At 39.6% G+C, this 21,668-nt stretch overlaps 1 protein-coding gene across 5 annotated transcripts in view; it reads right to left on the bottom strand.

Annotated features, from left to right (window-relative positions):
• LOC122557122 (fibronectin type-III domain-containing protein 3A-like) overlaps positions 1-21,668 on the bottom strand; it is a 150,808-nt gene that overhangs the window by 23,207 nt on the left and 105,933 nt on the right. For all 5 annotated transcript variants that reach the window (XM_043704458.1, XM_043704456.1, XM_043704459.1 and 2 more), the window contains 9 exons: positions 18,303-18,460; positions 16,759-16,818; positions 16,502-16,640; positions 14,172-14,225; positions 13,739-13,860; positions 11,735-11,909; positions 10,385-10,471; positions 8,667-8,805; positions 4,562-4,630 (listed from right to left, as the gene is read on the bottom strand). In XM_043704458.1, coding sequence (XP_043560393.1) covers positions 4,562-4,630; positions 8,667-8,805; positions 10,385-10,471; positions 11,735-11,909; positions 13,739-13,860; positions 14,172-14,225; positions 16,502-16,640; positions 16,759-16,818; positions 18,303-18,460 — 1,003 coding nt within the window. The remainder of the gene's footprint in view (positions 1-4,561; positions 4,631-8,666; positions 8,806-10,384; positions 10,472-11,734; positions 11,910-13,738; positions 13,861-14,171; positions 14,226-16,501; positions 16,641-16,758; positions 16,819-18,302; positions 18,461-21,668) is intronic.

Below are 21,668 nucleotides of genomic sequence, written 5' to 3'. Positions count from 1 at the left end.
AATTCTGTCACTTGGCCCATCGCCTTTTATGTCTTGGCACTGTAAGGGCACATCTACATTTTTAAACGAAGGTTTCTGCCTCTACTACCCTTATAGGCAACAAGGCGCCAGATTCCCACCACTCTCTGGATGAAAGATTTTTTCAATCTCATCCCTTTCAAACTTCCTGCTAAATGTCAACCTGTGTCCGTGGTTACTGACCCCTCCACCAAGGGGAAAAATACGTTCCCATCTATGCTATATCTGTCATAATTGTCTACATCTCAAATCATGACACCTCTCAGTCTCCTCTGCTCTAACGAAAACCTCAGTCTACCCAATCTCTGCTCATAATTAAAACTCTTCAGCCCAGGTAACATCCTGGTGACTAACCTCTGCACCCTCTCTTTGCTATCACATCCCTCCTATATAGTGGATCCCAGAACTGCACATCATACTTTGAGGGTACCACCATTTCCATGGCCCCAGTATACTCCAGCTCTGCAAACTTCAAACCTCATATCCCAAAAGGTAATGGGACTAAATGTGTCGTGTTATGAGGAAAGATTTAATACCACACTCAAGTCGTAGAAGCATAACAGCTAATTAATTTCTTAGCAGACAAAGTAGGACCCAGAAGGTAACTTCTACACATCGTTTTTTCCCCCAACCTCAGGCAAGATGCTCAGGGTGCACCCCTGGCTGTAGTTGCGTACCAACTGAATGCACTACTGATAATGAACTACACAGTGAATCATCATCACCAATTGACTTCAACTCACTTGTGGGCAACCAATTTATAAATATAGAGAGAGGAGCTCCAGTGTCTCCCATACCATTAAAACAAAAAAAAAATGAATGTCACCATTGTAAACACCATAAAAACTCCTCTATTCATCTTGCTTATCCTATCCCATTGATTTGGCTCAAATAAGAATCTGGCCCACTCTTGCTCATAACTAGTATACATTGTCTCTACTTTGTTTGTGCAATTCAAATTATTGTAGTCAGTGGAATTTGTATGAAATTAGCAGCAATAATTTCACTGATGTTTTGGTTTAAAGCTGAATAAATCTAGATAGACACACACGCACACACCAAGAGAAAATGTTTCCTCGAGTGTGCAGATACCCTGCCAGGGGCCTCCATCAGGGGACAGCTGGTCACAGAGTATTTGCCGCTGTCATTCACAATGAAAGCCTGTAACCTCAGACACCCGCTGCATTCCAGTCTGAGAATAGTCACTACCAAACATCACTCAGGGCTAGTTGCCAGGAGACCTCTCATAGTGGTGGACAAAGTTTGTAACAGTGAAGGGAAAGTTATAGTGCTTTTACCATTAGTACGATACTGCAAATAAAACTTGCGCCAGCATAGGTGTGGTAAATATGACAGCAGAGTCAGCAGTAACGTAGCTTACACATCTAGAAGTGCAGAATTAATCCCACTGTTGGCTGGATGGTAACATCCAAGAAATAATTATCTTAAAAAATTCATTTCAGCAGACAACTCTATATTCAAACATCCATCACCTGCCAATATCAGAAACTGTAAGCTTCCAATTTACTTGACAGCACTGGGAGTCAATTATATTTAGTTTAAGTTGGGGAGGAGATAGCATTGTGGCTTTGTCATGGGAACACAGAGACTCAGGTTCTAGAGATTCAGTTTGGAATCTCACCATGACAGGTGGTAGAATGTGAAGTCAATAAAGTCTGGAATTAAAAGTCAAATTATGATGATGGAACCATTTCAGATAGTCACAAAAGCCAATCAGTTATCTTTAAGGAAGGAAAACTGCCATCTTGAGCACCTTCTCCCACATCCTTATCCCCACCTCACACATCAGGCCTCGTCATTGAATGCACTGCTGCAACCCCATTATTAACTACTAACAGTCCCCATTAGCAGCTGTTTATTTAAGGCAGACCTTTACCCGCTCCTTTGTCTGTCCAACTGTTTTTCTCTCGCTTTGGGCTCCATCTCCACCCTCCATAAATGCCAACCTTTTCCTAACTACATCAGTTGTGAAGAAGGGTCACTGGACGCAAAAGATTAACTTTGCTTAGTCTCCACAGATGCTGTTGAGCTTTTCCAGCGATTCCTGCTTTTGTTTCTGATTCCAGAATCCGCTGTTCATTTGGTTTTTTTCTCAATATTCTGAATGACTTAATCCTGGCTCCTTGGTTTGGGTTCCACAAGACTTACTCAGCTCCAGACCTCACTATAGCCTGGGTTCAAGCATGGACATAATATTCCAGTTCCTCAGGAGTGTATCCTAGGCCCAAGCATCTTCAGCTGCTTCATCAAAGCCAAATGTAACAGGTCCACAGCGGACACCATTACCCTATCCCTGCACTCATCCCTGGGAGTCAATTATATTTAGTTTAAGTTGGGGAGGAGATAGCATTGTGGCTTTGTCATGGGAACAAGGACAAGGACACCTACATCAGACCACAGCTCCACCTTCAACACCATTATCCCCTCTGGACTGATCTCAAAACTCTAAGACCAAGGTCTTGGCTCCACCCGCTGAAACTGGATCCTCAGCTTCCTGACCCACAGACTGCAATCAGTGAAGATAGACAACTGCACCTACTCCATGATAACCCTCAACACTGGAGCCCCCTACGGATGCGTTCTCAGCCCCCTACTGTACTCCCTGTGCACCCGCTACTGTGCAGTCAAATTCTGAACGAACACCATTTACAAGCTTGCTGACGAAACCACCGTGTCAGATATCAAACAACAATTAATCAGAATACAGAAAGGAGATAGAGCACTTGTTGTCATGGTGCAATGATAACTTCTCTCTCAATGTCAGCAAAACAGTTGACTTCAGAAAGGAAGGAATAGAACATGCTTCCATCTACATCAATTGAGCAAAAGTTGAGAGGGTTGAGTGTGTCAAGTTCCTCGGAGGGAGGATAACTGACAACCTGACCTGGACTTCCCACATAGATGCTATGGTCAAGGCGGCACAATAACACCTCTTCTGCTTCAGACGGCTTAGGAAATTTGGCATGTCCCTAAGGAGCCTCACCAATTTTTACAGATGCACCATAGAAAGCAAACTATCTGGGTGCATAATGACCAGCAACTGCTCCGCACAGGACTGTAAAAAATTACAGAAAGTTGATTGCTCAGCCCAGACCATCACTGAAGCCAAACTTCAAACCATGGATCTCCATTTAAATTTCTCATTGCCACAGAAAGGCTGTCATCAAATACCCCTCTCACCCCATTAATGCAACATTCATCAGGTACAAGATACAGAAGCTTGAACACACACAATAGGTTCAATAACAGCTTTTCCCTGTTATTAGACTGATGAATGGACACTAACTTCAAATAATGTTGATCTGGCTTTGCACACCTCCTATGAATTGTAACCTGTATGCCTCACTCTGTCTAAGCACTCTATGATCTGTTAGTCCCTGCTTACTATGATCTACTTGTACTGCTCGCAAACAAAGCTTTTCACTGTTCCTCAGTATAACTGACAATAAATCAATCACCGTCCCCCTATCGTAAGAGGAAACGTGGGGATGCTTGCTTATGACAGCGCACTGTTCAGCGCCATTTGCAAAACCATAGATAGTGAAACAGTTCATATGCAGCAAGACCTGGGTGTGAATCGTGGCTGAGCTGACAAAGGGCAAACAACGTTCCTTTGGGAAATAGTTCAAAACACCATCAATCCAGTAGATTGATGAGATATTCCTTTTCATTCCCAAGACTTTCAGTTCTTTGATTCCTTTCTCCAGATTCTTTCATTTCATTGCAGAAGCACACATCGATTGTTACATTAAATAGACCCATTGAGTTATCGATTAAAGGCAACAGCTTACATCCGTGTGAGAAAATATCGATTATTTCAGGTTTCTGTTACTTCTACTGCACTGAGATCAACACTGTATGAAGATCTTCCACATCGTTTTCACACACCAGTTCAGCTCCACACCAGGAATTTGCTGTCAAGTTGATAACTTGGCATCCGCAACTAGTCACAATTGCTTAAACCAATTAGTAATCCATTGCTGGCCAAATCTCTCTCTACATACACATCTCTGGTACCATGCTACCTTACCTCCCCTCCCCTACCGCTTACAAAGTAACTCTATAGCAACTCAATGAGTTCCAGTAAGTTGTTTGCAGAAGTGTAGCAAAACCTTCCCGAGTCTTTGGTCTTTACACAGCCCTTTTCCCACTTTAGTCCACATACAAAAATTAAGGTGAATTCAAAACTACAATCTTTACAACTAATACATTTCTGCCACAGGATCTAGAAGGTACACATGCAAATTTGTTATTAAAACTATTTAAAGCCACCTTGAAATCAAAACTTTTGTTTTTGCTTTCTTAGTTCAACAAACAAACTAGAGCTGTGCTATCAAAGTGACAGACAAAACAATTGATATAACGATTACTAGCATCAATCACAAGTTCAGCAAGTCACATAAAACTTTTGAAGTGCCACAATTATATATTTCACCACTCCACAATCCACAGAATAGGAAAGATTTGCACAAATATTTGAGAAGAGCCAGAAGCTCTTTGAAAGTCAAAGAAGCGCACTTACCATTCAAACCCTCTGATAGTTCCAGTACGTACTTGGTAATCTCTGACCCTCCATTATCTTTCGGTGGGTCTGCAAAAAATATTTAAATATGCTCAATACTTCAGAAGACTGATGCATATCTTCTACTGAATCAAAAAGATACGTAAGATTTCACTGTAACCATAATTCTGCTGCAGTGCTACTCAAGTGCATTAGTTATAATAGCAACATTTAATAGAATTTTCTTTTTAAGCATGTAAGCACATCTTCGAGGGGCATGGGACATGAATAGGTCTAACTTAATGTAGTGTACTCAGCTACATCAAAGTCAACATAATATTGACAAAGTATATATTTGCTTCTTTCAAGTCATACATATCACAAATATTTACAATTCTGATGCATACTGCAAAAACACAGATTTTTGTGTTAACAAAGATTATTTATCTCAATCATATTCATGGTGACATCAAAATATTCTGGAGGTCGGTTACCTCAGTTGGTTGGACAGCTGGTTTGTGATCTTGAGTGAATCCAATGGAATAGGTTCAGTTCACAACCAGCTTACGTTACCAGGAAAAGCTTTCCTTCTCAACCTCTCCCCTTGCCTGAGGTGTGGTGACCCTCAGTTTAAACCACCACCAATTGTCTCTCTCTCCAATGAGAACATAATCCTATGGTCTAGTAGGTCTATGGCAACTTTTATCAAAATGATATTGCTTTACAGTTTCTGCTATGTTTCTTTCATGATTATATAGTGAATATATTTTGAGCAAGAAAAATACAAATTACATTTCCTTTTAAAACTTTCCCAAGATAGCACCTTAACTAGAATATCCAATGTATAGATGTAATCATTTACTTAGAAATGGTATTAAACCATAAATCATATGGTGAATTTGCAGTAATCTGCTTAGCAGCAACTCTGCAATAATACAAAGTGCAATTTACCAATTGAGCTAAAATAACCAGATTTAATTTCATGGAATTTATTAGTCACTATTAATAATATCAATAATAATGAGGTCCTTTCAGAATAAGAGTCTCTTTCCGCACCACTTGCTAACTGTTTTTCCTGTTTATTTCAGGTACATGGATTTCACATCTAAAAGATGATATAGTTAAGACTGTCAATATGACACCACTTTGCATACTTTACTTTGTTGAGTCACATTCTTTTTGAGTTATGGTTTCTCTGTTAACATTTATAATAAGTAAACCCAACATCAAATATTTAATCATGGGAAATGACTGCATGAATATTTGCCTGTTGTTTATAGCTGTTATAGCAAGTCATCAAACAGTAGGCAGTGCTCTGCATCATTAGTTTCTAGCACCTCCAGCTGCCTCAATATGGACATATCTTACCGATGGAATTTGATAACAATGTTACATGTCTGGAACAGAATTAGAATATGCTCCCTTTGCCTGCATATATCATTTGGCCATATGTTCCTATTCCAGCTATTTCAAAATTACAAAAACACTACACTCCACTCCACATACTTGCTCCTTCTCCTCCCCTCCATGAACACCCCACAAGAAGCTGCCAGCTTCCAATTTTACATCTTATTATCTCTGCAACACTGAGCTCTGCTGCTGTTAGTGTAGCTTTTAAATGTCTGCTATTTTGCTATTAATTTAATCCTTTGACTCTATCACTGCTTTCATATAGATGAGGAACTGTACAAAAAAATCACTATTTTGAATGAGCAGATAGAGTCACATTCATACAGCATGGAAATAAACCCTCAATCCAACTAGTCCACGCCAACTGTGTTTCCAAACTAATCACACTTGCCTGCGTTTGGTCCATATCCTTCTACACCTTTCTTATTTATACACCTATTCAAATGTTGTAACTGTACCAGCATCTACCACTTCCTCCGGCAGTTCATTCCACACACCAACTACTGTGTAAAAACGTTGTCTCTCATGTCTTTTTGAATCTTTCTCCTCTCACCTTAAAAATGCCTCCTAGTTTTGAACACTCCACTTTAGTGTAAAGGCCTTTGCTATTCACTTTATCTATACCCCTCATGACTTTATAAACCTCTATAAGATTAGATTAGATTCCCCACAGATTAGATTCCCTACAGTGTGGAAACAGGCCCTCCGGGCAACCAAGACCACACCGACCCTCCGAAAAGTAACCCCACCCAGACCCATTTCCCTCTGACTAACACTATGGGCAATTTAGCAAGGCCAATTTACCTGGCCTGCACATCTTTGGACTGTGGGAGGAAACCAGAACACCCGAAGGAAATCCACACAAACACAGGGAGAACATGCGAATTCCACACAGACAGTCACCTAAGGCTGGATTTGAACCTGGGATTATGGTGCTGTGAGCAGCATTGCGAACCACTGAGCCACCATGCTGCTACAAAGGCTACCCCTCAACCTCATGCACTCCAGAGAAAAAAATCCCAGCCTATCCATCCTACCTTTAGAACTCAAATCCTCCATTCCTGGCAATATCCAGGTCAAACTTTTCTGAATCCGCTCCAATTTAATAATATCCTTCCTATATCAAAGAGATCAGAACTGGACACAGTACTCCAGGGTAGGCCTCATCAACATCTTGTACAATTTTGTCATGACGACCCAACTCCTGTCCTCAAAAGTCTGAGCAATGAAAGCAAGCGTGCTAAACCGCTTTCTTAAGCGTCCTACCTGCAACACAAATTTCAAAGAATTATATACCCGAACCTCTAGACTCTTCTCTAACAGTACCCAGGGCCCTACAATTAAAGTCCTGCCTTTGTTTGTTTTACCAAAATACAGTACCTTGGTATTTATGAAATTAAACTTCATCTGCCACTCCTCAGCCCATTGGCCCAATTAATCAAGATCGGTTTACAGTCTTAGCTAACCTTGTTTGCTCTCCACTATACCACCAGTTTTGCTTTCATCTGCAAACTTACAACCATGTCTCCTTTATTCTCATCCAAAACATTTATATAAGAATGACAAATAAGAGTGACCCAGGACGATCACTGGCCACAGGGCTCCAGTTCAAAAAATAACCCTCCACCATCACCCTCTGTCTCAAACTGAAAAGCCAGACATTGGACAGATATTGTAATGAAATGTTGATGTGAAGGGTGTGACATAATCACAGGAATTGTGCTACAGACAAAGATTAGATACTATTCAAAGGGTTAAAAATCAACTACTCACCTTAGAGAAAACTGAAATAGGAAAGTACTAATTAACAAAATTAACAGTGAGCAGTGATATTTCTAAGTCAAGATCAGTGGTGCTGGAAAAGCACAGCAGGACAGACAGCATCCAAGAAGCAGGAAAATCGACATTTCGGGCAAAAGCCCTCAGTGCAGACCATTTATTTAATGTATTTTTCAGTTCTATAAACAAATTATGAAAAGTCGACGAAGCAGTGAAATAATATACCTGAGCAAGAAAAAAAGATTAATATTTATTTGTCATCTCATTTAAAACATCCAGTGCTTCTTTCAAGTTTTCTATACACAGTAAACAGCCACAGCTGCAATGATTTTTGGCAGTGAGAAAAGTTAGAAAAAATGCAACTAACCATAAAGCTGGAATACAGTAAGTTTTAGTGAACTACATTCCACAAGTGAATTATTTATACAAGAGATGCAGCTGCTTCAACCATATGTTACAAAATATCTAAACATCAAAGAATGATGAAACTTTAAAAATGTAATATTTAATTCATTGCACATGCATGATGACCAAAAGAAATATCAGAAGAGTCCAACGGAGCAAAATGAGTTTGAGGAAAAAAAAAGTGTCAGTTCCATGAAAAAAGGAAATGCTGTATATAAATATAGTAGTACTGTTGTGGTTTGACCAAAAATGTATATTTGTGTACAAGTTTTCATCGCTACCTCCTTAAGTAACTGAAAAAAAAGCAACACAGGGCCATAATTTTTAGAACATTTATTTTATGCATTCTGGTTAGCATTATCTGTTGGTTCTTCATTGATAGCTTTCCCATTCGCTCATTCAGGTAAACAGAGTTTACTTCTGAAAGGATTTATACATTTGACACTTGAATATTTGATACACACCTCATCAAACAATTATTGGAAATCATTGTATTGGATTTCATAAATACTTTTGATCAGATGTGGCTTACCCCATAAAATCTTCAAACTATTTGCATGAACTTTTCCCTTTATACTTGGTTTAATTGGTGGTCCAGGTTTATCAGGACATGTGCAATATTTCACAACTTCACTAGGATTACTTTTGCCTTCACTATTACAGGCAAAGACCTGCAGGGAAAGAAAAGAAACTCAGTTAATGTTAAACAGGAGATGCAAGCAAGAGAATGCAAAAAAAGTTGTTAATTTATCCCCATAGCAACAGATCAAACATTGGCCAAAATCTTTCAATGGGGCGGGATACGGTTCAGTGAACTGTCAGTATTTGCTCTCAGTCACCCTCAAACTAACCACTTCAGGATGTAGTACATGGGCAGAATATTGAAGAAATCCTAAACTGTGGTCTGTCACTCAACAACGCACTGCAGGGTGTACTGTTACTCCCACCCCATGGGAATCCATGATAACTTTCCGATTTCTGTTTTCACACAACTATACAGTAAGCTCTGTCATAACGCGGTAGTTCTGTTCTCATGCAATCCCGTGTTATAAGAAAATTGCACAATAGCAGTACAATTTAGACTAATGGGGTCAGAATTGCATTATAACCGACATGTGCTTTAAAAATTCACGCTTTAGAAACGGTGTCCCCAATTCATCAATTCCCTTATAGCAAATTCACATTAATGAAACACGCCTTATAGCAGAATGACCTGCAGCTGGGTTTAAATAGTGCTAAACAAGCAAATTGGATAATATATATATACACACACACACACACACACACAGTTGCACATTTACATACACATTTTCAAAGTGTGTTCTTATGTGTTTCCATTTGATTAATTACTTTACTGCATTTGCAGAAAAGATTGAGACAATTTAAGCTTCTACCTTCACCCCATATATAATTCATGATATGTCTATGAAATTCCTTTAATGGGATTGACTGCTTGAACTGCTTGAGATAAGACAACTCGATATGGGAATATCAGTAAAAAATGGTACACTCAGTCCCAATACCAGGGCATATGGAAGAAGTTCTTACCATGGAAATGTCAAAAACATTATTTAATTGTGATAAAATGTTACCTCCAGTAATTCTTTAACAATTAGGGTTGCCCAGTGGTGAGCACTGCTGCCTCACAGTGCCAGGGGCCTGAGTTTGATTCCCCTCTTGGGTAACTGTCTGGGTGGGATTTGCACATTCTCCCAGTGTCTACATGGGTTTCCTCCTGCAGTCCAAAGACATGCAGGTTGTGTGGATTGGTCACGCTAAATGGCCCATAGTGTCCAGGGCTATGCAGGCTGGGTGGATTAGCCATGGGAAATGCAGAGTTTCAGGGATAGGAAAGATGAGTGGAATGTTCTTCAGATATTTGGTGTAGACTCAAATGGGCCGAATGGCCTGCTTCCACACTGGAGGGATTCTAATGATTCTCCCCACCATTTTCACCTGTTTTATAACTGAAATGTAATATAAGCAAGTAATATATGTTTCACTAAAGTGGCCATACGTGTTACTTCAGCAAGTCTCAGACTATTTAACTACACTAAGCATCACAGCAAGATGTGAAGGATGACTGATGCAACATTCATACACATTCAGAAAAAGACTCGTGGATAAAGAAAGTGGACACCCTGATTATTTTCCCTGAATTACTTTCTCTCCTAATTTAATAATCTGAATTTGACAACTTCATTCAAAGAGAGAAAGAAAACAAAGCTTGAACAAGCTAGTAACACTTACTCTGCAATTGAAGGAGGTACTCCGTCTGAGATTTTTTAAAGTGCAAGCGAGCTCATCACCATTGTATTTTGCCTTGAAACCATAGCCCTATTAAAAATTTTAAAACGTGTTACAAATAATTTTACAAGTTAACTCATAAATTGGACATCTCAATGGTACTGTGCCAAAAAACGTTTTGGCACAATTATTACAATTCCATTCTTTTCTACTCATAGGACTTACAATAGCTACTTAAGATAACGAGCCAAAAATAAGAGTGACCAAAAAACCAAAAATGATCACATTCCCTCCACTGTGATGTACATTTCTATTAGGACAGTTTGCCTTTTGAGAATGTGTTGTAGAGAATTGGTCAGAGGTTAGCAATTTCCGCATGCCAAATCTCTACTCATATCCTTTGCACAAGGAAAATTATAACTTCTATAATAAAGGAAAAACTACTCAATTATAAGTCAGCCCTGACGCATTGAAGACAGAACAGACCCGAGGTGTTGAATGGTGACTCTTGTTCCTGCTTCATGCAGTTTAAGGCAATGAGCAAGATATGAAACATAACGTAAAGTACTTTTGCAATATTGATTTAATTATTTTAATATATGGCAACTGCACAGCTTGCTTGTTTAACACAGATAGATGCAGAGCAAACTTCCATTTATATAAAGGAACCTCATATAATGGTGCCAACAATGCATCAAATGGATGTTGCCAATATCTTGAGAGAATCCCCTAATCAATTTTAAAATGTGTAATAGGTAGATGGATTTCTGTTTAATACTGTACCAAAAGACCAGCATCTTCAGCATGCTGCACTCTTACCATATTAATTTTTTATCATGTGTTCAAATCCTACCATGAGTCTTAGCTTCAATTTAGGTATTTATAGGGTTAAGTACATGTGGAATGGGTTTTGTATTTTGTGCATTGTTGTGGGCAGTTTGTGGATATTACTGTAGCTCGTGTTTACCTATTTTCCTTTTGGGAATGGGCAGAAGAGAGAATCAGATCATTTTCCAATGCAGATTGTTTGATTATTTTAGCTATTTCCTTAAAGCTGGATTCTAACAACCTGGCTTAGTTGTCACATGTCTCTCTCTGACTTTTGAGAGAACAGTTGCTGGTAGGGAGCCAGTTCAATTACTGAATACTTTTGTTTGGCTTAGTTACAGTAAGTGTGCTACAATGCTACATTTCACATTATCTGGCTATTTTAGGAGAAGATCTGCAAATCAACACATAAGGACGATTGGCAATGCAATGGATTCTGGTTAAATAATAGTAAAGGTTTCATACCTCACCTTCTCAATGGATTCAAATTACTTCATAAATATAGTTTCCCAGATTCTATCTTACCGAACTCTCATCTTCCATTTCCAGAATATATGTAATGGATTCATCACATGAAACGCCACTGGGTCTACTCCACTCCAACGACATCCACGTGACACCAGCACGAATTAGCCGAGGAGGATCTGGGGCAGATGGAACACTGCCTGCTGTGTAATACTGTACTGTTTCACCAAAATCACTATGGGAAAAAACAAAAACATACAGAGTTAAAACAAAGTGCAAGCAACTCACAATTCATCATTACACATATCTGCTGAACATGTAGCAAAGGTTTGCCTTCTAGGAAGCAGCACTAGAAACACCAGATATTGAGTATTTTTTGCAATACCATTGCAGGCTACATAATGTCAAAGTCTGCTTCCACATGGAGAGATTATTTATATCCATTAAACCTCAATTTGGGCCAATGTGCTTCAAGATGCCCAGCTTGCCCTTTACTGTTGATTGACACTGTAACAATCTATAAAGGCCACCATACACTTGTTTGCTCTGATGGGGTGGAAAAAAACAAGATGTCAGACATTGCAGTGGAGGCTACAGCAACCAGCTGAACTTATAAACATCAAGGCAAACAAAGATCTTGGGTATAAGTCGGTCAGACAAGATGCAGATTAGCAATGAATCTAACTGAATGGGCAGACAGGTTTTAGGGACTGTACTGCCTCTTATTTCCTACTTCTCTTGCTCTAAGTTGTTATAGCAGATAGAAAAGAATACATTTCATTCTAAATTATATTTTAAAACAGTTTTTGAAACAAAATATGGATTCGAGATTGCTTTGTAATTTTTACATGGATTGGGTCTTAGTCTGTATGGAGTTAAGAGTCGAGAGTGTGGTGCTGGAAAAGCACAGCAGGTCAGCCAGCATCCAAGGAGAGTCGCGTTTCGGGCAAAAGGAGGGCTTTTGCCTGAAATGTCAACTCTCCTGCTCCTTGGATGCTGGCTGACCTGCTGTGCTTTTCCAGCACCACACTCTCGACTCTTAACTCCAGCATCTGCAGTCCTCACTTTCACCTGAATGGAGTTAATACTGTACTCAATATATTTTCACTTCAACTGTTAGCTTAGTCAATTGATTTAGGTGAACTAATGAAAGACTGGAAGCTTATAATATTCATTCAAGATAGAGTTACTACTGCTTACAGAACTATCAAGCCAGATTTCCAAGATCATTTGTCTGCTGATCAGAAAGTTAAATTTTAAGCAATTCTCATAAATCCACAAGAAAGCAATATGGCCACAAAATTGCATGTATTTGCACTGTACTGTTATAATATTAAATTCCCCAAAGTCCTCTAGAGATTGATAAATGAGGTAGATACTGAGCCACAGGAGAGAAGATTGGAATGGTAAATGAATTCTACATCAATAGTATGAGTTTGAAAAATCAAGTTCAAACAGGAGACAGGAAGAGCTGAGGCATGGCATACCAGGAACTTAAACAGAAAGGAAAGTTGCTACAAATCAATCTGTCTGGATTCAATTTGACACTCTGCCCCAAAGATGAAAAGGACAATTGTGTTAGTCCATTGCTTAAATGAATCGTCTCTTCCGTAGTGTTAATACAATTTATTTCCTTTACTCCATCTCATCCCTTTTCTCTTCAGTTTTTAAAAAATCTACCTACCTCTTTTCTGCGTTATTTTAGTTAATGTTGAGTCCACTGACTCTTCCTCAGAACACATTCTGAGGAAGGGTCACTCAAAAATTTCTATTTTTGTTCGATTTCCAGCTTCCGCAGTTCTTTTGATTTTTAAATTATTTTAGTTATTCCTGTATTTCTACATCTATACTCAGCAATTGTTGGCAATGACCAGGCGCCATAGAAAAAGAGAATAGAGATATTGTTTTACGGCAACATGTGGTATCACATACCATCAGCTTTTTCTTTCGAGTATCTGGCTTTCAATCAGCAGCTCACTGGAAAATGGTCTCCATTACACACAATAGATTTTTCTGTTCCAGTGAAGTGAAGTCATTCAAATATTCCAAAATAAAGTTACTTACCTCAATCCAATATCATTTTTAGCTGCTAGCCTGAAAGTGTATCCTATGGATGGGGACAATTTAGTCAGCTTGTACTGCTTCTGATGTCCAAAGTAACATTCCTTGAAAGGGCTTTGCTTTCCCTACATGAAGAAAGTTTGTGTAGTTAATTATTTCGCTGCTTAATACCCAGCTACTGACAATTCCCAAACAAGCTGAGAGGTTACCCAAATGTGTCTCCTTCACAAACTCACCCCTTGCCTGAGGTATGGTGACTCTCAGGTTAAACCACCACCAGTCACCTCTTTCTAATGAGAAAGCAACCCTATGATCTGTTATGACTAATGACAACTTTACGTTTTCATACTGACAGTTTATAACCACAGCCTTATCTTCACCATGAAATGGTGACACTCTTAGAAGGAGAAATTTGAAAGCAAGAGAAAAATCTCACCTCATCCCATTCTAAAAGGTAACTGGAGATCTTAGAACCACCGTCATTTGGTGCCTGCAGTAATTAGATTAAAGGTGTTACTACTTTTCTATATTTCACTGGGCTTAAAATCATGCAATTTCTATAGCTTACACAAACAGAAACACTTGCTGCAGGACAACGGAGTTTCCTTATACAGTGCAACTCCCATGCATCAAAAGTTAGACTTGGGATTTTGGGAATGTTTGCATAGAATCTCCATGAGTTAATATTGGAAGAAAGCTCCCCTTCGTTCATCTCCATATTATTTAAAATGTAGAAAACCAGGCCCTACCCTTCCTTCCTCCAGAATTTAAAATATCAGAAAATGTGGCTGTTGACTTGCTCACTGAGCTGTTAAGTTTGTTTGCAGACGTTTCATCACCATACTAGGTTGCATCATCAGTGCGCCTCCAGTGAAACATTGGTATTCTGTCCCGCTTGCTATCTGTACGCCCCGGTTTGCTGAGGAAGGTGTCATCATTTCTGGTTTTGTTTCTCAGTGGTTGTATATAGAGTCTAACTCTACATGTTTATTAATGGAGTTCTGGGTTGAGTGCCAGGGCTCCAGGAAATCCTGTGCATGTCTTTGTTTGGCTAGTCCTGGGGTGAATATGTTGCCCGTGTCGAATTGGTGTCCTTTGTCCGTGTACATGGACACAAGTAACACTTGATCGTGTCTCTTAGTGACGAATTGGTACTCATGTAGTCCGATGGCTAGTTTGCTTCTGATTTGCCCTATGTAATGTTTGTGGCAGTTTTTAACATTGTATTTGTACATGAAGTTGTTCTGTTAGTTGAGAGCATGGGATCCTTTATACTTGCCAATACCTGTCATAGTGTAGTTGTTGGATTGTGGGCTACTGTGGTGTAAAATTCCAAGCAGTGGAATGTGGTGAAATTGTTCTGTTAGTTGAGAGCATGGGATCCTTTATACTTGCCAATACCTGTCATAGTGTAGTTGTTGGATTGTGGGCTACCATGATACTCGGGGTTAGAGTAGTCTGGTGGTCATGTCTGATATGCCTTTGATGTATGACAAGGTGACTGGTGTATCTGGATGAGTTGTCTTCCTGTTGAAAAGGTACCGGCAGACTACGCTTTTTGGGTAACCGTTCTTTTTGAAGATGCTACATAGGTGCTCTTCTTCGGTTCTGTGCAGCTCCGGGGTTCTGCAGTGTGTTACGGCTCGCTTGAGCAATGTTCTGATGCAGCTTCGTTTATGGGTGTTGGAATGCTAGCTATTAGAGTTGTGCACTTTATCTGTAATGGTAGTCTTTCTGTATATGCTGTTCTGGAGTTCACCGTTGGCCTTGCATTCAACATGGCTTGGAGAGGGTGGACGCTAGGAAATTGTTTCCGTTAGGCGAGGAGACTAGGACCCATGGACACGGCCTTAGAATTAGAGGAGGTAAATTCAGAACAGAAATGCGGAGACATTTCTTCAGCCAGAGAGTGGTGGGCCTGTAGAATTCATTGCCGCAGAGTGCAGTGGAGGCTGGGACGTGAAATGTCTTCAAGGCAGAAATTGATAAATTCTTGATGTCACAAGGAATTAAGGGTACGGGGAGAATGCGGGTAAGTGGAGTTGAAATGCCCATCAGCCATGATTGAATGGCGGAGTGGACTCGATGGGCCGAATGGCCTTACTTCCGCTCCTATGTCTTATGGTCTAACCATTACGTCCAGGAAGGGAAGAGAACAACAACCGACTTTCCCCCCGGATGTACCAACAATTACACTATGACAGGTACCGACGAGTATAAAGGATCCCATACCACAACTAACAGTACCAACTTCACATACAAAATACCAAGTAAAGACCACCACAAACATTACTTAGGGCAAACTAGAAGCACACTAGCCATCAGAATACACAAACACCAACTAGCCACCAAGAGACATGATCAACTATCATTTGTGTCATATACACAGACAAAGAAATACACCAATTCAACTGGGACAACATATCCATCCCACAAGAAGCAAACAAAGACATACATGGGAATTCCAGGAGGCCTGGCACTCAACCTGGAACTTCATTAACAACCATGTAGGGTTAGATCCCATATACCAACCACTAAGAAACAAAACCGAAAATGATACTACCCACCTCAGCAAACTGGTACACACAAATACCAATGCTTCGCTGGAGGCGCACTAATGATGTGACCCAATATGGTGATGAAACGTCTGCAAACAAACTTACCAGCTCAGCAAGCAAGTCAACAACCTCAACCACAACCTGAGCTACAAATCTTCAAGAACTTTGAATATCAGAATAATTTGCTGATGGATCAAACAATACATACCTTCCATTGCAAACTCAGACTGTTTTTGGTCCTACTGATTAGTTTTGGTGGAGCTGGAGCATCAGGTTTACTGATTTCTGTGGTAAAGCTTGCCACTTCTGATATGGATCCTTTCACAGAATTACAAATCGCTGCAACTCTATCAGAGAAAAACACAGTTGCTACATATACAAAGTAGAAACTCCCCTTCTCTTGCAAATATCTAACAGAAAACTCATCATTGATATCTTCAAATGATATCAAGTATGAAGATGTACCTAACATGGTAATCTGTGGCTGGTCGGAGTTCGGATATCGTAACTGTTGTTTCTTCTCCTCTGTAATTAAGAAACAGATTGTAAGTTGAACTTCCCTGTTCTCACTACATTGCTGTAAACAACAACATAGTACTCATAATGAAATAAAGCTTTTTAGGAACTACACGGCAACATTATACTGTAAAACATATAATATTAAGATTGAGGTCTTAAGAGATATCTTGAAGGAGAAAGGAGGAAAGAGAAATCTAGAGGTGATGGTTTATAGAAGTGAAGAAGCTCCAAAGCTTAGGGCTCATGTTCCTGCTAATTTCTGTTTGCTCTATGCAACCTCCCTATTGTCTTACACAGCCCCTTTGAAATTAGTGTGAACATTGCTCACGTGCGGCTGGGATAGACAGATTTTTGTTCTCTCAGGGAATGAATGTGAAGTAGGTTCGGTGGACTATTCAAAATACTATATTTCTTATGCTCTCAGTGTTATTGGTATGCGTGGTTCTCTGTTCTCACCTCAAGGAAACCCTCAACCATTTGAGCTGCAAATCTGCTAAATCCTCTCTATTCTTAGTACTTTTCTCTTCATCCCACGAGACCAAATTCCATATTATCCAAGTATCCCAGATTCCAAATTCAAGCACCTGATTTTAGTACGTACTTGAATATCAACTCTAATATAAAAAATTCCTGACACAATTGATTACTCTTCATCTAGTTGACAGTCAGGTGATGTTACAGACACCACAGTGGGAAATTTAATGCTACGATCATCACATATATAACCTATATGAAGTGACTCAACACTGAAGCCTTATGAATTGATCATTCCAAAGCAGTTGCTGGCTTTTGGAGAAAGGGAAATACTTTACTCAAAGTGAAATCCTTCTATCGCTGGTATACAGACATGGAAGCATTCAATCTCAGAGATCAAGTAGTTTATTTACTGTTATGGATGCAACATAGAGAATTTTACACTGCACAATAGTTTTTTTCCCCCCCACCGGTTACTGCCTTAACCTTGTTCCTGGGGCTAAGTGTTTCAGTTGTCAAAGGATTTTACATAATTAACGAGTGTGTGTGGTTTCAAGGTGAAATTAGGATCTATTACAATGCAATACTATCAATAAATGACCATTTGTACAGATTTTCTTAAAAAATTATAAATACCACTTAATTTGTTGATGAACAAAACTGTTTGCTTTTTTGAATAAGCTCTAAAACTGTTTAAAAATTAAGAACCAAAAAAGGGACCATAACTAAATTAACATGCGGATTCAAATTTAGCTCATGCTAATGAGATCTTCTGATTCAAACCTATAGGGTTAAGGAATTCTTGACCCTGTTCCAGTCAGTATCTGCTCAACATGAGTGACCAACCTGTGGTTAACTGTCTCACTCTTAAGCAGTAAAAACCTGAGTGGAGAGTTTTAATTTGTGACTAATAGCCTTTTACAGCTTAGGTGTGCCCGACGCCATCACAGAATGCCAAAACAATATCTTGATCAGTATACATGAAAACTGAAGGAGAATCATACCAGCACACTTACAAATAAACCACTTTGAACTTTCCACTTTTTCCACTATTAGATAATGTAACTTCATAAGAGCAGCTTGCTGGCAACTGATCAGTATTATTTTCCCCTTCCACTGAGATAGAGGGAGGATTCCAGGATAAAACAACAGACTTTTCTTTAATTTCAGATACCTGAAATAAAAAAAAGTATGGTTGATACAGAACATAGTCACTTGGGTCAAATCTACTATCCTGTTAAGTTTCTATCAGTTACAACCTGCATCATGCTGTGGAGGACGGAGAAAAATGTTTGTGTGTCACTTCACTGGGATAAATCAAGCAGAAGTTACAAAATCAAAAGGAGGACACACTTGGTTGCATCAAAGCTGACAGAAAATTAGATTGGATCTTTAGGAAGGATATAAAAGTGCATAGCCACTAATGATGGGGTGAAAACAGGACATAAAAGTGTAAAGTTTTGAGGAATTGGAGGGCTGGAAGAAACGGAAACAGGCACCGGAAAGGCCACAAGGAATTAAAACACACAAACGTGAAATGGAAATGAGATGATGGAAGATAACTGTAGTAGCAGATGCAATGAGGAAAGGGAGGAATCCCTGTTTGAAAAAGGTTTCATTCAACCTTAGGGAGGAAAACTACAGCTTCAGCCTTACTAATATTTAATTAGATGGTGTTCCAGCTGTATATAGAGGAAAAGCAGACAAGCAGCCTAAATACAAAGATGATGTCTCAGGGCCATTGAGTCGCAAAAAGCCACTATTCAGCTGAGTATAATGAGCAGAATGGAGATCACAGACAGATTTTAGAAGGAATATATATTTAATATTGTAAGGGTGGGATGAGAAGCTATTGTTAAGTGATCTTCTGCTATGACTAGTGAAATAAATCAAGATAGTTCCACTGAGTGGAACGATAGAGAAGACGTGACAGCAGAAGATGGGGTTTTTTTGACAGTATTAATGGGTGCAGATAGGTTGAGGAAGGATAAGGCACTATAACATTAAAATGATCGATCATGACTTTGATTAAGGTTACTTCAGTGCTGTGCTAAGAACAAAAATCTGATTTCAGTATTTAACTACTTTTGTTTTGCAAAAAGATGGACACAGGAGATAACACCTTCAAAGATTTTGGTGATAAGACTGAAGAGGGGATAGTTGTTTGCCAGGATTGAAGAATCCATAACAGATTTATTTTTAAAGGAAAAGAGCATAATATTAGAAGAAAGTGAGAGATTATAGGTTATTCCATGAGATGAGGCAGGTTACTTGATTTCAGGTCTCCTTCAATTATGGTGTTTAACTAGCTATCACAAAATGAGTAAGATGGCCAATATTTCTTGCCTTCTTGGGCAGAAAAACAGTTCCATCTCAGTCAGCCAGCCTGGACCCCAGCAAGAACATAAGAAATAGGAACAGGAATAAGCCACTTGGCCTTCCAAGCCTGCTCTGTCAAGATCATGGTGGATCATGGTGGATCATAGTCACAGACAGTTGCGGCACAAGAAACCTTCCTGACTGCCACGTTAATACCAGTCAACAAAGATCTGATTACACTAATCTCATTTTCCACCTTCTGGTGCTGAGTCTTGAGGCACCACAAGTGAATATCTGAACATTGTTTAAATGTTACAAGCTTTGCTGATGCAAACAGTGAGTTCCAGACTCCAGACTCTCAACCATCAGTGAAAAAGATTGTTCTTGTAGCCTTCTAACCCTGACCAAAAATTTATGTCCCATGGTATTGACCCCACTACTACTATAAAAAGTGTCTTCCTATCCACCCCACCCATGCCCTTGATAAAGCTTATACATCTATCAAATCCTCCCTCGACCTTCATTGTTCCAAGCAAAACAACCTCAGCCTATCTAGTCTTTCCTCATATTTCAGATCCTCCAACCCAGAAAGCATCCTGGCAAATCTCTTTTGTACCCTCTCCAATATAATCACATCCAGTCTATTATGTACTGACCAGAATCAGTGTACCATTTGTGGCCAAACTAGTGCTTTATACAATTCCAGCATAACTCCTTGCTCTTCTGTTCTATGCCTCAGCTATTAAAGCCAAGTATATTATACAGCTTCTTAAACACCTTATCTACTTGTCCTGCTATCTTCACAGATCTGTTGATATGTACCTCAAGGTCCCTCTGAACTTCCATGCTTTCCAGGGTCCTACCATTCATTATTAGCCCTCCCAAATTTTTCTGGGTTGAATTCCATTTGCCACTGCTCAATTCAGCTAACAAGAATTGAGAGTGTGATGCTGGAAAAGCACAGTAGGTCAAGCAGTATCGGAGGAGCAGGAGAATTGATGTTTTGGGCATAAGCCCTTCGTCAGTCCTCACTTTCTCCTGTTCAGCTAACAAGTTCTTCCATATCCTCCTGCGGCTTATAGTTTATTCTCTTTCCTATTTACCATACTACTAACTTTCATGTCATCCCTGAATCTCTCAATCATTCCCCCTGCAGGCAAGTCCAAATCATTAACAAACAGCAAGGATCCCAGTACCAAGCCCTATGGAAAATCCCTAGAAACAGATGCCCATTCACAGAAACATCTTGCCACGACAACCCTTTGCTTCCTGCCTCAGGTAGTTTTGGATCCAACATGCCATTTTGCCTTGGAATCCATGAGCTCTCACTTTCTTGGTAAGTCTGCCATGAAGGATGTTTTGGTTTTAATCATTCATAGGATGTGGAGGAGATTATCGCTAAGCAAGCGCTGCTCATAGTATTGTTAATAACACATATCATCATTTTACAGGCAATCAAGAGAAGACTGATGGGACAGTAACTGGCTCCTGTTATATGCTTTCAGGAAATAGCTAGGGAATTTTCCACATTGTCAATTAGATGCCAGTGTTATAGCTGTAGTGAAACAGCTTGGCTGTTAAAGTGTTAAACGTGGTAATCAGAAGGCGATTTATTTGCCCATCTTTGACCTGATGCCATTAGACTTTATGGGTTGCACAGCTAATGTTGAGGACTCACAGGACAACTCTGCCCCTCTCAACTGTACACCACTACCTCTGTTGGGTCTGTGCTGCCAGTGGGACAGGACATAATCAAGGGATGGTGATGTTGCTTGGGACATTATTTGCAAGGTATGATTCAGTAAACAATTGCTCGTGACATGTCTGCAAGTCAGCTCTCCCAACATGACCCCTACCATATTGGTAAGGAGCACTTTACACAATAAACAGGGCTGTGTTTGCTGTCATTTCCAGTGCATTAATTGATGGCAGGTGGCCTGTCCAATTTTATTTCTTTCTTTAGGCTTTATAGCAGTTGATACAACAGAGTAGCTTGCTAGGAGAAAGTGAGGACTGCAGATGCTGGGGATCAGAGCTTAAAATGTGTTGCTGGAAAAGCGCAG

This window comes from Chiloscyllium plagiosum, chromosome 15, assembly GCF_004010195.1.
Source record: "Chiloscyllium plagiosum isolate BGI_BamShark_2017 chromosome 15, ASM401019v2, whole genome shotgun sequence".
Lineage (NCBI taxonomy): Eukaryota > Metazoa > Chordata > Chondrichthyes > Orectolobiformes > Hemiscylliidae > Chiloscyllium > Chiloscyllium plagiosum.
This window is presented reverse-complemented; position numbering and strand designations above follow the sequence as displayed.